This window comes from Schistocerca nitens, chromosome 1 (assembly GCF_023898315.1).
Source record: "Schistocerca nitens isolate TAMUIC-IGC-003100 chromosome 1, iqSchNite1.1, whole genome shotgun sequence".
NCBI lineage: Eukaryota > Metazoa > Arthropoda > Insecta > Orthoptera > Acrididae > Schistocerca > Schistocerca nitens.
This window is the reverse complement of record NC_064614.1, coordinates 477,503,091-477,518,472: the sequence shown is the minus strand read 5'-3', so window position 1 is coordinate 477,518,472 and position 15,382 is coordinate 477,503,091. Positions and strand designations below refer to the sequence as shown.

The 15,382-nt window shown below is 42.9% G+C and overlaps 1 protein-coding gene across 2 annotated transcripts in view; it reads left to right on the top strand.

Moving 5' to 3' along the window:
* Positions 1 to 15,382, top strand: part of LOC126252055 (glutamate-gated chloride channel-like) — a 135,545-nt gene that overhangs the window by 53,958 nt on the left and 66,205 nt on the right. For both annotated transcript variants that reach the window (XM_049952875.1, XM_049952864.1), the window contains exon 4: positions 7,402 to 7,469. In XM_049952875.1, the coding sequence (XP_049808832.1) occupies positions 7,402 to 7,469 (68 nt within the window). The remainder of the gene's footprint in view (positions 1 to 7,401; positions 7,470 to 15,382) is intronic.

The window sequence follows — 15,382 nt, the reverse complement described above, 5'->3', positions numbered from 1 at the left end:
GTACGCATTTCTCCTCCTTACACGAGGCATCACAACAACGTTTCACCAGGCAACGCCAGTCAACTGCTGTTTGTGTATGAGAAATCGGTTGGAAACTTTCGTCATGTCAGCACGTTGTAGGTGTGGCCACCGGCGCCAACCTTGTGTGAATGCTCTTAAAAGCTAATCATTTGCATATCACAGAATCTTCCTCCTGTCGGTTAAATTTCGCGTCTGTAGCACGTCATCTTCGTGGTGTAGCAATTTTAATGGCCAGTAGTGTATTAAAGCACACAGATGATATTATAAAACTAGCTCCTGGTTAGGAAAAGTCACAATATTGGTTACCTTCCTTTGCTGCTTGTGCCTCGGCCGGCTACTGCTGCCTGACTGCAGTGGGCTATGTGTGCTACAGGATCCCATGTGGTCGCTACAGGCTCAGACATGCTGGAGGTTGTTGCTGCCACAGGTCCAGAAAAAAATGGTTCAAATGGCTCTGAGCACTATGGGACTTAACATCTGTGGTCATCAGTCCCCTAGAACTTAGAACTACCTAAACGTAACTAGCCTAAGGACATCACACACATCCATTCCCGAGTCAGGATTCGAACCTGCGACCTTAGCGGTCACGAGGTTTCAGACTGAAGCGCCTAGAACCGCACAGCCACACCGGACGGCTAGAGGTCCAGAGCTCAGTGCAGGTCTGAGAAAGATGGCGGAAGGTTGTTGCAGGTCTGGATTTGGCAGAGGTCGACATATTGGTTTTCAACCCTGCAGGCCTCGACATGTCGAAGGCTACTGCTGAACAAAGAGGAGGGGAAGCGTTACATACAGATCAACACATGAAAACAGTCAATAGTAATAATAATGCTAACTACAGAAAAAGATATGATATGCAATTCTTGCTTTTCGATTTCTTCCTATTCTGCACGTCTGTGCTCGATCTCGACTGCTGCTGACACTCCACGGTTCTTCTTCTTTTGCTGCTGCTGCAGGCTGACTGAATGAGACTGAGGCCGCAGAGCTGCTGAGCCTGCCCTATATCACCTCCGATGACATCACCAGATACTGTCATCCTATTGGCTGAAGCCTATCGTGTGACCAGATTCAAGGTTATATTGGTTTCCGCCCTTTTTTCTATACCGCAATTTTGGATTACATCACGGGAGGGCAGGAGGGGGGGGGGGGGGGAGGGACGTCAGCCCACTCTGGTGGGGATGTTACGAACTAGGCCAGTTGCTCTCCAAACTTCAGGGTGAACAGCTATGATTCATTGCGGAGTAGACTGAAGTAGATGTAAGATATTAGACAAATTCGTAAAAGGTAGTCATTTCCAGCACAAGCATCCTTATGCGTGAATACTGAAATGCATCCCGCTGCACTGACATTATATGTGGTAAAATATTCAAAACATCCTTGATCCCAGATTTGAATCCCGCCACTGCTAAAATTTTGATTAAAAAATTAGCATTGGCGGCCGAAGACTTTGGGCATAAGAAGTCACCCTTATTCTGCCAACGGCTTTGTCAAAGAGGGCGGAGGATGGACGTAGGTTCAGGGCATTCTCTTGTCCTGGGGGTGGGAAAATGCCCATACAGGCGGAAGAATCAGCAATGATCAACGGCATAATGAAGCAGAAGGCTACGAAAACCACTGCATTAAAGACACAGAACGTATATCCACAGGACGTGTGGCCTAAATTGAAATAGTGTAATGATGATTTCTCCATTGGCAAAAGTGCTGTGTTGGCAGAAGAGCCAACACCGTGTTGCTAGAGGAGGCCGAAATGCACGCGTTTAATTACACGCAGACTGGTGTGAGGTCTGGAACAGGTCAGAGAAATAAGACTAGCAAAACAGGAGGTAACTGGTAGAATACTTAACTTTAATCCACAATTGGTGAACATCTCTCTTGACTGTACATGCTTCACAAGATAAATATCAATTCAATACGGCGCCTTGCTAGGTCGTAGCAAATGACGTAGCTGAAGGCTATGCTAACTATCGTCTCGGCAATTGAGAGCGTAATTTGTCAGTGAACCATTGCTATGAACGTCGGCTGTACAACTGTGGCGAGTGCTAGGAAGTCTCTCTAGACCTGCCGTGTGGTGGCGCTCGGTCTGCTATCACTGACAGTGGCGACACGCGGGTCCGACGTATACTACCGGACCGCGGCCGATTTAAAGGCTACCACCTAGCAAGTGTGGTGTCTGGCGGTGACACCACAAAAAGATTCCGGAATAGTCCCCCATTCGGATCTCTGGGAGGGGACTGCCCAAGAGGGAAGTGACGATAAGAAAAAGATTGAATAATCAGCTTTCTACGAGTCGAAGCATGGAATGTCAGAGCATGGTAGGGAAACTAGAAATCTGGAACGGGAAATGCAAAGGCTCAATCTAGATATAGTAGGGGTCAGTAAAGTGAAATGGAAAGACGACAACGATTAATATGACTCTATACTCATCTGACGAGAAATCTTAAAACGGGAGTAGGTTTCGTTATGAATAGGAAGATAGGGTTGGTCTTATCAGAATCGACAGCAAACCAATACCGACAACGATAGTTCAGGTACATATGCCGACGTGGCAAGCTGAAGATGAAGAGATAGAGAAAGTATATGAGGATATACAAAGGTTAATACAGTACGTAAAGGGGGACTGGATTGCAGTTGTTGGGGAAGGTTTAGAAGAAAGGGTTACAGGAGAATATGGGCTTGGGACAAGGAATGAGTTAGTCCTGTAATAAATTTCAACTAGCAGTAGCGATAACTCTTTTCAAGAATCACAAGAGGAGGAGGTATACCTGGAAGAGGCCGGGTGATACAGGAAGATTTCAGATTTCAGTTACATTACATTATGGTCAGGCAGAAATTTCGAAATCAGATACTGGATTGTAAGGCGTACCCAGGAGCAGATATAGACTCAGATAGCAATACAGTAGTGATGAAGAGCAGGCTATAGTTAAGACATTAGTGAGGAAGAATCAATACGCAAAGAAGTGGGATACCGAAGTATTAAGGAATGAAGAGATACAGTTGAAGTTCTCTAAGGCTGTAGATACATTAATAAGGAATAGCTCAGTAGGCAGCACAGTTGAAGAGGAATGGACATCTCTAAAAAGGACCATCACAGGAGTTGGGAAAAAAACATATGTATAAAGAAGGTAACGGCGAAGAAACCATGGGTAACAGAAGAATTACTTCAGTTGATCGATGGAGGAAGGAAGTACAAAACTGTTAGGGAAACTAAGGAACATAGAAACACGAGTCGCTGAGAAATGATATCAATAGGAAGGACAGGGATGCTAAGAGGAAATGGCTGCATGAAAAAGTGAAGAAATCGAAAAAGAAATTGTTGTCGGAAGAACAGACTCAGCATACAGGAAAGTCAAAACAACCTTCGGCGACAATGAAAGGAAGGGTGGTAACATTAAGAGTGCAACGGGAATTCCACTGTTAAATGCAGAGGAGAGAGAGGATAGGTGGGAAGAATACACTGAAAGCCTCTATGAGGGGGAAGATTTGTCTGATGTAATAGAAGAAGAAACAGGAGTCGGTTTAGAAGAGATGGGGGATTCATTATTAGAATCAGAATTTAGAAGAGCTTTGGAGGACTTCATATCAAATAAGGCAGAAGGGATAGATAACATTCCATCAGAATTTCTAAAACCATTGGGGAAAGTGGCAACAAAACGACTATTCAGGTTGCTATGTAGAATGTATGTGTCTGCCGACATACCATCTGACTTTCGGAAAAATATTATCCACACAATTTTGAAGACTGCAAGAGCTGACAAGTGCGGGAATTGTCGCAAAATCAGCGTAACAGCTCATGCATCGTAGTTGCTGACAATAATAATATACAGAAGAATGGAAAAGAAAATTAAGGATGTGCTACATGACGATCAGTTCAGCTTTAGCCAATTTGACATTGCAGTTGATAATGGAAACAAGACTAAAGAAAAATCAAGACACGTTCATAGGATTTGTCGACCTGGAAAGAGCGTTCGACAATGTAAAATGGTGCAGGATGTTCGAAATTCTGATAAAAATTAGGGTAAGCTATAGGGAGAGACGAGAAATAAACAATATGTACAAGAGCCAAGAGGGAATAATAAGAGTCTACAACCAAGAACGGAGTGCTCGGATAAAAGAGGCGTAAGACATGAATATAGTCTTTCGCCCCTACTGTTCAGTGTGTGCATCGAAGAAGCAACGACCGAAGTAAAAAAAAAAGGTTCAGGAGTGGAATTAAAATTCAAGGTGAAAAGATATCAATGATACAATTCGCTGATGACATTACTATCCTGGTGAAAGTGAAGAAGAATTACATGATCTGCTAAATGGAATGAACAATCTAATGACTACAGAATATGAATTGAGAGTAAATCGAAGAAAGACGAACGTAATGAGAAGTAGCAGAAATGAGAGCAACAAAAAACTTAACGTCAAGACTGATGGTCACGAAGTAGATGAAGTTAAGGAGTTCTGTTATCTGAGCAGTAAAATAGCCTTTGATGGACGGAGCAAGGAGGACATCAAATGCAGACTAGCAATGGCAAAAAGGGTATTCCTGCTGTAGAGTAGTCTAGTAGCATCAAATACAAATCTTAATTTGAGGAAGAAATTTCTGAGAGGGTCGTACGGAGTACAGCATTGTATGGTAGTGAAACATGGGCTGTGGGAAAACCAGAACAGAAGAGAATCGAAGATTTTGTGATGTGCTACAGACTAATGTTCAAAATTAGATAGACTGATAAGGCAAGGGTTCAGGAGGTTCGGTGCAGAATCAGAGAGGGGAGGAATATGTGGAAAACACTGATAAGGAAAAGGGACAGGATGACAGGACATATATTAAGACATCAGGGAATGACTTCCATGGTACTAGAGGGAGCTGTAGAGCGCAAAAATTGTAGAGGAAGACAGAGCGTGGAATACATGCAGCAAATAATTGAGGTCGTAGGTGGCAAGAGCTACTCTCAGCTGATGTTGGCACAGGAGAGGAATTCGTGGCGGGCCGCATTAAACCAATCAGAAGACTGATGACCCAAAAAGTCCACCACATGCTCATGCATTACCTTTTCTCTACCTCATTGTGTAGGAGGCTATGGATACAGTCCTCAGCGGTGTACTTGCATGTATCACCAATATTTCCTCAATTGTACACATGGAAGCTTGCACTGGAGTTGGTGAACATCTCGCCTCTTGCGCGTCGGAAGACAGACTGGTCTTTTATTGCACGATCTACAGTTACTGCACACGCATTTATTAGCATGACTTTCGACGTGTAACATAGCCCAACCCTGCTGCATCTTCATTATTTGATCAAGCGTATTCATCTTCTTCTTACATTCACCAAATATCATTGATTTCTAAGCAGCGTAAAGGTAGCTGTGGAACGGATACTATTTTCCATTTTATTTGTTCCCCTAATGGGTTTAGTTGCAGTTTGAACCATTTTTATAAACCACTCTGTAAAGTTTTTCTATTACTCATGTTTTATGACAGGCCTTTTTTTGTACAGCACTTCTACTTTTATCATAGCATCTCATACCGCGCTTTCTGTAATTCCCTTCTTCGTATTTTTTTATATTACTTTCTTTCTCCTCTTTATTTTGTAACGGTTCCCAACTTTCGGTTGGTACGTAATCGTGTTTCTTCTGTCTCCGTATTTGCACCCTCTAGCTGCATACTTCCATACATGGCTGCTTATCCTTGACCCATTTACGCGCCGAAAGTTTGAATAACAATATGTGAAACTGACTGTTTGGTGACCTGACCTTCCTACTTCAGGAATAGCCCGTTTACACCATGTGGCCTTTGCGGTCATCAGTTGATTTTTCATCACTGGTCAGTCTTCAAATTTTTCTATCCAAACGCAGATTCATTCTGTGTAGTTTTTTTCCAGGGTTTTATATGAACTTTTCAGGTCCACACTTCCGGCTCCCAGTACTCATGTTCACTGCCTGCGCCTGCTACCCAGTGAAATTTTGGCTGTTTCATTTTATAATCATCGGATTTAAGTGCTTTCGACAGTTCTAATGCAATTCAATAGACTGTGTATCTTTAGTGACCCAATCTTAGATTAGTTGTGTGGGTATTTGTTCCCTATTTCTCTGGGTGAATTTCCTCTTTTTTACCATTTTATATTTTTAAATTCCCATTATATTTTTCACAGATTTATACACATTAGGCCAACAGCATTGCTGCAGAGGTGTCACCGGTTCTCGTAAGATCACCGAAGTTGAGCGCTGTCGGGCTTAGTTTGCACTTATGTGGTTCACTGCCCTGGTCTGACGAGCGCTGTTGACCAGCGGGGTGCGTCCAGTCTTTGTGAGACGCATTGAGGAACTACACTGAAAAATGGCGGCTCCAGTAGCGAAACCTGACAATAGCCGGGAGAGTGGTGTGCTGGCCACGTGTCCCGCCATTTATGCATCCATCGATGCATACCGGTTGAGGGAGAGACGAACGGTCAGTCGGTACCGTTGGGCCTTCCTCGCCGTGTTCGGACGGAGTTAGTAGTTAGTTATCCACCATAGACTGCGATTAAATCATTGCGCAACCGGTCGTGTGTGATCGTGTAGTAAAGAAACTATTAACGGCTAATGCTGCTACCAGAAGTTATTAAGGAGATTTTAATACTTTTAAAACATTAAATGTTTCGATTACGTATCTAAGCTTTGGATGACCAAACCGTAAAATCATACACCTTGGAAACGCCTGAACTGCTCAAAACCTCGCATGTATAATGAAGTTTGCGTCATACACTTCTTTTAGTAAAATTTGGGTGTTAGTAGAAGTTTTTTCCAAGTTTTATGTGAAACTTCACGACAGTTGTTTCCTCTGTTATCACACTTACCATTCCATCAAAATAAAATGACAATGATTACATGAATGAAGGCCACGGCCTCACAGATTTGTCTACTGACACCAGAGGTGCAGCATTCGACTGAGAAGGCTTCACACTTCATAGCTATTAGTCGTTCATCTTTGGCCCATGGTCCCTTATTTATTGTCACACCTCGTATGAGAAAATAGTGCGGTATACATATCTGAAATTATACCCACAACGTGCAAAACAGTCAACTATTGTTCATTTGGCTATGAGAGGCAGTTTCTTAGCTTACAGTGTTCCAGAACGTCAGCACAGTGTTCTTTGTCACACCTCTTTTCTATACTTACTATCTTGCTTTCTTAGGCCCTCTGTCGTATCACCTGAAACTACAGTTTCTTACAGTTAATTTGTGTTATCTATTCCTGCTGAAGTGTTGTTTTCCCTTAGCGTAAAAACACATGTCGCCATAGCTAAAGGTGTATTCTGCTGGTTGCAGCAATATTTAAGAAATGCAAGATAAAAGCTGAGGCAGACACTTTTTCTGTTTGTTGAATAATTATTTGTTTGCTTTGTTTTCTCGTTTGCAGAGAGTCCCACTGTGGTAAGAGTTAACATCTTTGTACGCTCCATCAGCAGAATAGATGATCAGCATATGGTAAGTCCGTCACAACTAACGTACTCTGCCTGCTGCCTCTAGTTCTGCCCACTACATGCTATAAGCTAGTTAGTGCCCCTTCATGTGGGACGCTGCATGTTGTAGCTTCTGCCTTGTAGTAAATTTATTCAGATATTGAATTTTTCTAGTAAGGTCGATCCACGTTGGACGCCAAAGAAGTAGTGAAATGCGCTTGAATGTTTACAGGGTGTTACAAAAAGGTACGGCCAAACTTTCAGGAAACATTCCCCACACACAAAGAAAGAAAATATGTTATGTGGACATGTGTCCGGAAACGCTTACTTTCCATTTTAGAGCTCATTTTATTACTTCTCTTCAAATCACATTAATCATGGAACGGAAACACACAACAACAGAACGTACCAGCGTGACTTCAAACACTTTGTTACAGGAAATGTTCAAAATGTCCTCCGTTAGCGAGGATACATGCATCCACCCTCCGTCGCATGGAATCCCTGATGCGCAGATGCAGTCCTGGAGAATGGCGTATTGCATAACAGCCGTCCACAATACGAGCACGAAGAGTCTCTGCATTTGGTACCGGGGTTGCGTAGACAAGAGCTTTCAAATGTCCCCATAGATGAACGTCAAGAGGGTTGAGGTCAGGAGAGCGTGGAGGCCATGGAATTGGTCCGCCTCTACCAATCCATCGGTCACCGAATCTGTTGTTGAGAAGCGTACGAACACTTCGACTGAAATGTGCAGGAGCTCCATCGTGCATGAACCAAATGATGTGTCGTACTTGTAAATCAGTTGTTCTAGCAGTACAGGTAGAGTATCCCGTATGAAATCATGATAACGTGCTCCATTGAGCGTAGGTGGAAGAACATGGCGCCCAGTCAAGACATCACCAACAATGCCTGCCCAAACGTTCACAGAAAATCTGTGTTGATGACGTGATTGCACAATTGCGTGCGGATTCTCGTCAGCCCACACATGTTGATTGTGAAAATTTACAATTTGATCACGTTGGAATGAAGCCGCAACCGTAAAGAGAACATTTGCACTGAAATGAGGATTGACACATTGTTGGATGAACCATTCGCAGAAGTGTACCCGTGGAGGCCAATCAGCTGCTGATAGTGCCTGCACACGCTGTACATGGTACGGAAACAACTGGTTCTCCCGTAGCACTCTCCATACAGTGACGTGGTCAACGTTACCTTCTACAGCAGCAACTTCTCTGACGCTGACATTAGGGTTTTCGTCAACTGCACGAAGAATTGCCTCGTCCATTGCAGGTGTCCTCGTCGTTCTAGGTCTTCCCCAGTCGCGAGTCATAGGCTGGAATATTCCGTGCTCCCTAAGACGCCGATCAATTGCTTCGAACGTCTTCCTGTCGGGACACCTACGTTCTGCAAATCTGTCTCGACACAAACGTACCGCGCCACGGCTATTGCCCCGTGCTAATCCATACATCAAATGGGCATCTGCCAACTCCGCATTTGTAAACATTGCACTGACTGCAAAACCACGTTCGTGATGAACACTAACCTGTTGATGCTACGTACTGATGCGCTTGATGCTAGTACTGTAGAGCAATGAGTCGCATGTCAACACAAGCACCGACGTCAACATTACCGTCCTTCAATTGGGCCAACTGGCGGTGAATCGAGGAAGTACAGTACATACTGACGAAACTAAAATGAGCTCTAACATGGAAATTAAGCGTTTCCGGACACATGTCTACATAACATCTTTTCCTTATTTGTGTGTGAGGAATGTTTCCTGAAAGTTTGGCTGTAGCTTTTTGTAACACCCTGTATTGTTGTCATTCGCCAAAGGCCTTGGCGCGGTGGTAACACCGATTCCCGTCAGATAACCGAAGTTACGAGCTGTCGGGATAGGCTAGCACTCGGATGGGTCACCGTCTGGGTCTGCCTAGCGCTGTTGGCCGGCTGGGTGCACTCCGCCCTTGTGAGGCCAACTAAGCAGCTATTTGCTTGAGAAGTAGCGGCTCCAGTCACGAAGACTGACAACGCCCGGGAAACTGTTTGCTGATCATTTGTCCTTCCATATACGCATCCAGTAACGCCTATCGGCCGAGGATGGCACGACGACCGGTCGGTACAGTTGGCCTTGTTGAGGCTTGCTCAGATGAAGTGTGCAGTTTACTGTTATCATTCGTAGAAAACTAATATATATGTAGTCTCAGTGCCAATTTGACTTGACGAATCAGTGTTATGTGAAATCGTGGGCGGCTGATATAATGTTGACGCAAACTGTCGATTTCGTCTTGTGACGTGTGACTGCCTATTGACAGTAGGCAGTCTTCGTCTCCAATGCCCTGCAGCTCTAAGGTGGTGATCTGGGCCAGCTCAACTCCATCCTTCTTGTGCTGCTTCACAGTTGGCCCAAACCTTTCACGCAGACCATAAAACGCAGGCTTTCATGAGCAGATGTCTTAGATGCTATAAAATCTGCTAGGGTATATGGTCGTGGTCCATAAAACTTTTCCATTCCTAACATTTCGTCTAGAGCTGCGCTGGACATCTTGAGAGGTGCTGCTCATTCCGCTGAGTCTTGCCGAATATGGTTCAAAATGGTTCAAATGGCTCTGAGCACTATGGGACTCAACTGCTGAGGTCATTAGTCCCCTAGAACTTAGAACTAGTTAAACCTAACTAACCTAAGGACATCACAAACATCCATGCCCGAGGCAGGATTCGAACCTGCGACCGTAGCGGTCTTGCGGTTCCAGACTGCAGCGCCTTTAACCGCACGGCCACTTCGGCCGGCTCTTGCCGAATAGGCAAAACTTAGTGGACCGAGGAGCATTTCTGAAGATGAGCACCGCAGCACTGTACGGAACGCTAGGAACGGAAAAGTTTTACGGATCACAACCACACAACCCAAAAGCTTTTCCAGTGCCTCCTGGTAAGAGCTCACCACCGGCCGACCTGGTATTATTATCCTAGCACTTGACGTCTTTTGTCTACGGCGACTAGCTCTCAGATGCGGTGTCACTTTTGTGCTTGGAGACTGAAGTCAGACAAGGGATACACAGTCGAATGCTTAGAGATTAAAATATCGGAGTACAAGCATGTCCATCTGTCATGGAATGGAACATAGACACTGGAATGACTGCAGGAATCCGACTCGTCGTCTAAGCCCTGTGTTGACAGCAAGATGAAGACTTCGATAAGGCTAAGTTAGAATGATTTGTGTGAAGGAAAAAGCAGATTCCTTCTTCTGAGACATTTATACAGGGTGTTACAAAAAAGTACGGCCAAACTTTCAGGAAACATTCCTCACACACAAATAAAGAAAAGATGTTATGTGGACATGTGTCCTGAAACGCGTAATTTCCATGTTAGAGCTCATTTTAGTTTCGTCAGTATGTACTGTACTTCCTCGATTCACCGCCAGTTGGCCCAACTGAAGGAAGGTAATGTTGACTTCGGTGCTTGTGTTGACATGCGACTGACTGCTCTACAGTACTAGCATCAAGCACATCAGTAAGTAGCATCAACAGGTTAGTGTTCATCACGAACGTGGTTTTGCAGTCAGTGCAATGTTTACAAATGCGGAGTTGGCAGATGCCCATTTGATGTATGGATTAGCACGGGGCAATAGCCGTAGCGCGGTACGTTTGTATCGAGACAGATTTCCAGAACGAAGGTGACCCGACAGGAAGACGTTCGAAGCAACTGATCGGCGTCTTAGGGAGTACGGAACATTCCAGCCTATGACTCGCGACTGGGGAAGACCTAGAACGACGAGGGCACCTGCAATGGACGAGGCAATTCTTCGTGCAGTTGACGAAAACCCTAATGTCAGCGTCAGAGAAGTTGCTGCTGTAGAAGGTAACGTTGACCACGTCACTGTATGGAGAGTGCTACGGGAGAACCAATTGTTTCCGTACCATGTACAGCGTGTGCAGGCACTATCAGCAGCTGATTGGCCTCCACGGGTACACTTCTGCGAATGGTTCATCCAACAATGTGTCAATCCTCGTTTCAGTGCAAATGTTCTCTTTACGGATGAGACTTCATTCCAACGTGATCAAATTGTAAATTTTCACAATCAACATGTGTGAGCTTACGAGAATCCGCACGCAATTGTGCAATCACATCATCAACACAGATTTTCTGTGGACGTTTGGGCAGGCATGTGATGTCTTGACTGGGCGCCATGTTCTTCCACCTACGCTCAATGGAGCACGTTATCATGATTTCATACGGGATACTCTACCTGTACTGCTAGAACAACTGATTTACAAGTACGACACAACATGTGGTTCATGCACGATGGAGCTCCTGCACATTTCAGTCGAAGTGTTCGTACACTTCTCAACAACAGATTCGGTGACCGATGGATTGGTAGAGGCGGACCAATTCCATGGCCTCCACGCTCTCCTGACCCCAACCCTCTTGACTTTCATCTATGGGGACATTTGAAAGGTCTTGTCTACGCAACACCGGTACCAAAAGTAGAGACTCTTCGTGCTCGTATTGGGGACGGCTGTGATACAATACGCCATTCTCCAGGGCTGCATCAGCGCATCAGGGATTCCATGCGACGGAGGGTGGATGCATGTATCCTCGCTAACGGAGGACATTTTGAACATTTCCTGTAACAAAGTGTTTGAAGTCACGCTGGTACGTTCTGTTGCTGTGTGTTCCATTCCATGATTAATGTGATTTGAAGAGAAGTAATAAAATGAGCTCTAACATGGAAAGTAAGCGTTGCCGGACACGTGTCCACATAACATCTTTTATTTATTTGTGTGTGAGGAATGTTTCCTGAAAGTTTGGCCGTACCTTTTTGTAACACCCTGTAGATCCTCTCACTTTTTCATCGCTCACTGTCCGCATGACCTCTGACACTCTGCCTGACAACCTTAACATTTTATAGCTCACGGAAATGAAGTTTGTATGTTAGTGGCTTATGGATAATTTTTTATCAGGAATTACAGCAGGCATTATTTTTGTTATGCAGTTAAGGAAGACATCATTTATTACAGAAGACACGTTTCTTACTGAATTATTCAGTACAATGAGAACAAATTGCTATTGGAGAATTTAGCTAAGAAATTTAGCAGCCGGCACTGGAAGACTAAATACATTACATAATTTGAGATAGAAATAATTATTTATTTGAGAATTTGTAATAAACTGATTGACATGTTTTTCAAATACGTAGTAATTCAATCTGTACTGATGTGATTATATGCGCGTTATCCACAGATTTATAAGCTTTCCGTTATGCCAACTGGAAGAGAAAAAAGAGGTTGCTGAAAACGAGTGTGAGCGAGAGATCTTGAAAGTAATAAAAAAAAGGAAATAAATAAATAAAAATATGAAAAGTCATATTTGCAGCCTTCATTTGATAAGGTCAAATACCTCGCCTGTGGAGTACGTAAATAGGACTCAGCACAAATTCCAGAATTACTGGATTAAGAACACCTGATAACGTATACTCAAATGTGTCACAATTAAGAATTATAACAATGTTACTTATAATCCATCTTGTTTGCAAAAAGTTTATGCATATGACCGGTTTCGGTTCATCTAGAACATGTGACGCAGGATGTGGAAGTTGCTGTATTTGGACGGGTTACTCCTGTAACCGAAATATCAGATCTGTAGATGGTTCTAGATTATCCGAAACCGGTCATATGAATAAATATTTTGCAATCCTATCAGACATTATGTCTGTTTTTGCATAGAATTATAAGTTTGGAAAATATGTGGGTCTGTAGAATATTAAGTTGAGGTAGTGAAAAAAGTTATATTGGCCTTACTGACATAAGAATTAAGGAACACTCGTATATCAGTAGTAAAGAGACATTGGACTTAGATATTCCAAGAGAAAAGACATGCACCATCCGTCTAAAAATTTCCGTCAGTTTATCTCCTGGAGTATATGCATCGCCAGTGCGTTAACTATGGTGCCAGTTTGAAGTAACATCTGTAAACCACAGATGTACATTCGACCAGTCAGTTGTGAACACGCAGTATTTAGTAGTGGATGGGCGACATTATGTCAACGTTATTGTACTTCAAATTACAGTGGAGCAGCAGTTCCTAAGTCATCTCCAGGTTGAAGCTCTTCTTTCCGAGTTTGCTTACAAATTAATTTGTTTCTGGAGGTGTTCGCCTTTAGCAAAACGCCAATGTTTCCTTTCCTTCTATTGCCCAGACATGTTTCAAAGTTTCACTGAGTTTAAAAGTCATCAGTGGGCTTACATTTTCTTTCTATTGAAAAGGAAAAATGCCCTTTACCATATGCACAAACACACAATATATATATATATATATATATATATATATATATATATATATATATATATATATATATATAGAGAGAGAGAGAGAGAGAGAGAGAGAGAGAGAGAGAGAGGGTTTCAGAAAGGGTTCAGAAATCTGAGAAACAGAAAAAGTTTTGTGTATACAACTTTTGTTAACACATGTTGGGTTTTCCTGATTTTTTTTATGCTTTGCATTACAGCTGGTTTCCTTTCGCAGTCTGTCATTTATAATGACATAGAATTTATTGTAAAAAAGTTATTTACCTTCAAATTTTACAAATGGAAATGTTTTGGTTGAGCCCAGTATTAATTAATTCTACGTAGAAGATTGTGTGTGTGTTTGTGTCTGTATTTGTAATATGTTCCCCTTACTATTGCTGATTTCCCATTATTTTTACTGTGAAAAACGGCGCTATGTAACTTTCGCTATCACTGATTAGAAATTACGGAAACAAGATGACGGACAGTTGAATGGTTGAAGGCCGGCCGCAGTGGCCGAGCGGTTCTAGGCGCTTCAGTCTGGAACCGCGCGATCGCTACTGTTGCAGGTTCGAATCCTGTCTGGGGCATGGATGTGTGTGATGTCCTTAGGTTGTTTAGGTTTAAGTATTCCTAAGTTCTAGGGGACTGATGACTTCAGATGTTAAGTTTCCATTGTGCTCAGAGCCATTTTTTTTAATAGTTGAATGTGTTGTCGGTGGGAGTTTTAAATATATGTGAGGTATGTCTTTGACATTGCGTGTGTGTGTGTGTGTGTGTGTGTGTGTGTGTGTGTGTGTGTGTAAGTAGGTGAAGATTTGTGAATTTTGTTAAGCTATATTCCATTATTTAGTGTGTGTATGTGTGTTTATCTCCTAGTTCTTTGAGGACAGAGAACATATTTTCGTTGCAGAGAGCTGTGTACATTCATTTATTACTTGTTTTCCTTCGGGTATGGCCTTCTGTATTTGGCAGTTTTCTTCATTTATCAATTATTGTGGTGGGCTGTTGCTGCAGTTGAGAATTTTCAAGCCGGTGGTGATAACTGTTGGGCTGTATTCATGTTGACTGAACATCTTATGATCATGTAACGCATCCCAACAGACATCAATACCGGCTCGAAAATTCTCAAGTGCAACAACATCCCAGCACAATACTAACGATTTAAAGAAACTACCAAATACAAAAAACCATAGTCGAAGGAGAAGTAGTATAAATGAATACGCCACTCTCTGCAACAGAACTCCGTTCCCTCTTGTGAAGAACTATCAGACAACACCAACCCATAAACACACACATACACACAATAATAAATAATTAAACGAAAACAGCATACCTTTACATACCTACAAAGGCGCCTACACAGCAATAAAAATTTTAAAAAAGTTATTAGATAATAACCCAAAAAGCCCTCCATCTATCTCTCTCTCTCTCTCTCTCTCTCTCTCTCTCTCTCTCTCACACACACACACACACAAACAAACAAACACATCTGTGAAATTAGAAGGAAGGTCAGCGTTGGCCGTAATTTAATTTTGATGGCTTATTGACAGCAAAATCGATTTTCAATCACATCCATAATGATCATCTTCAGTGCTGTAGTGTACAAATTAAAACTCATAGGCACTGATGTCAAGTTATTATCAGTAACCAAAGCTAT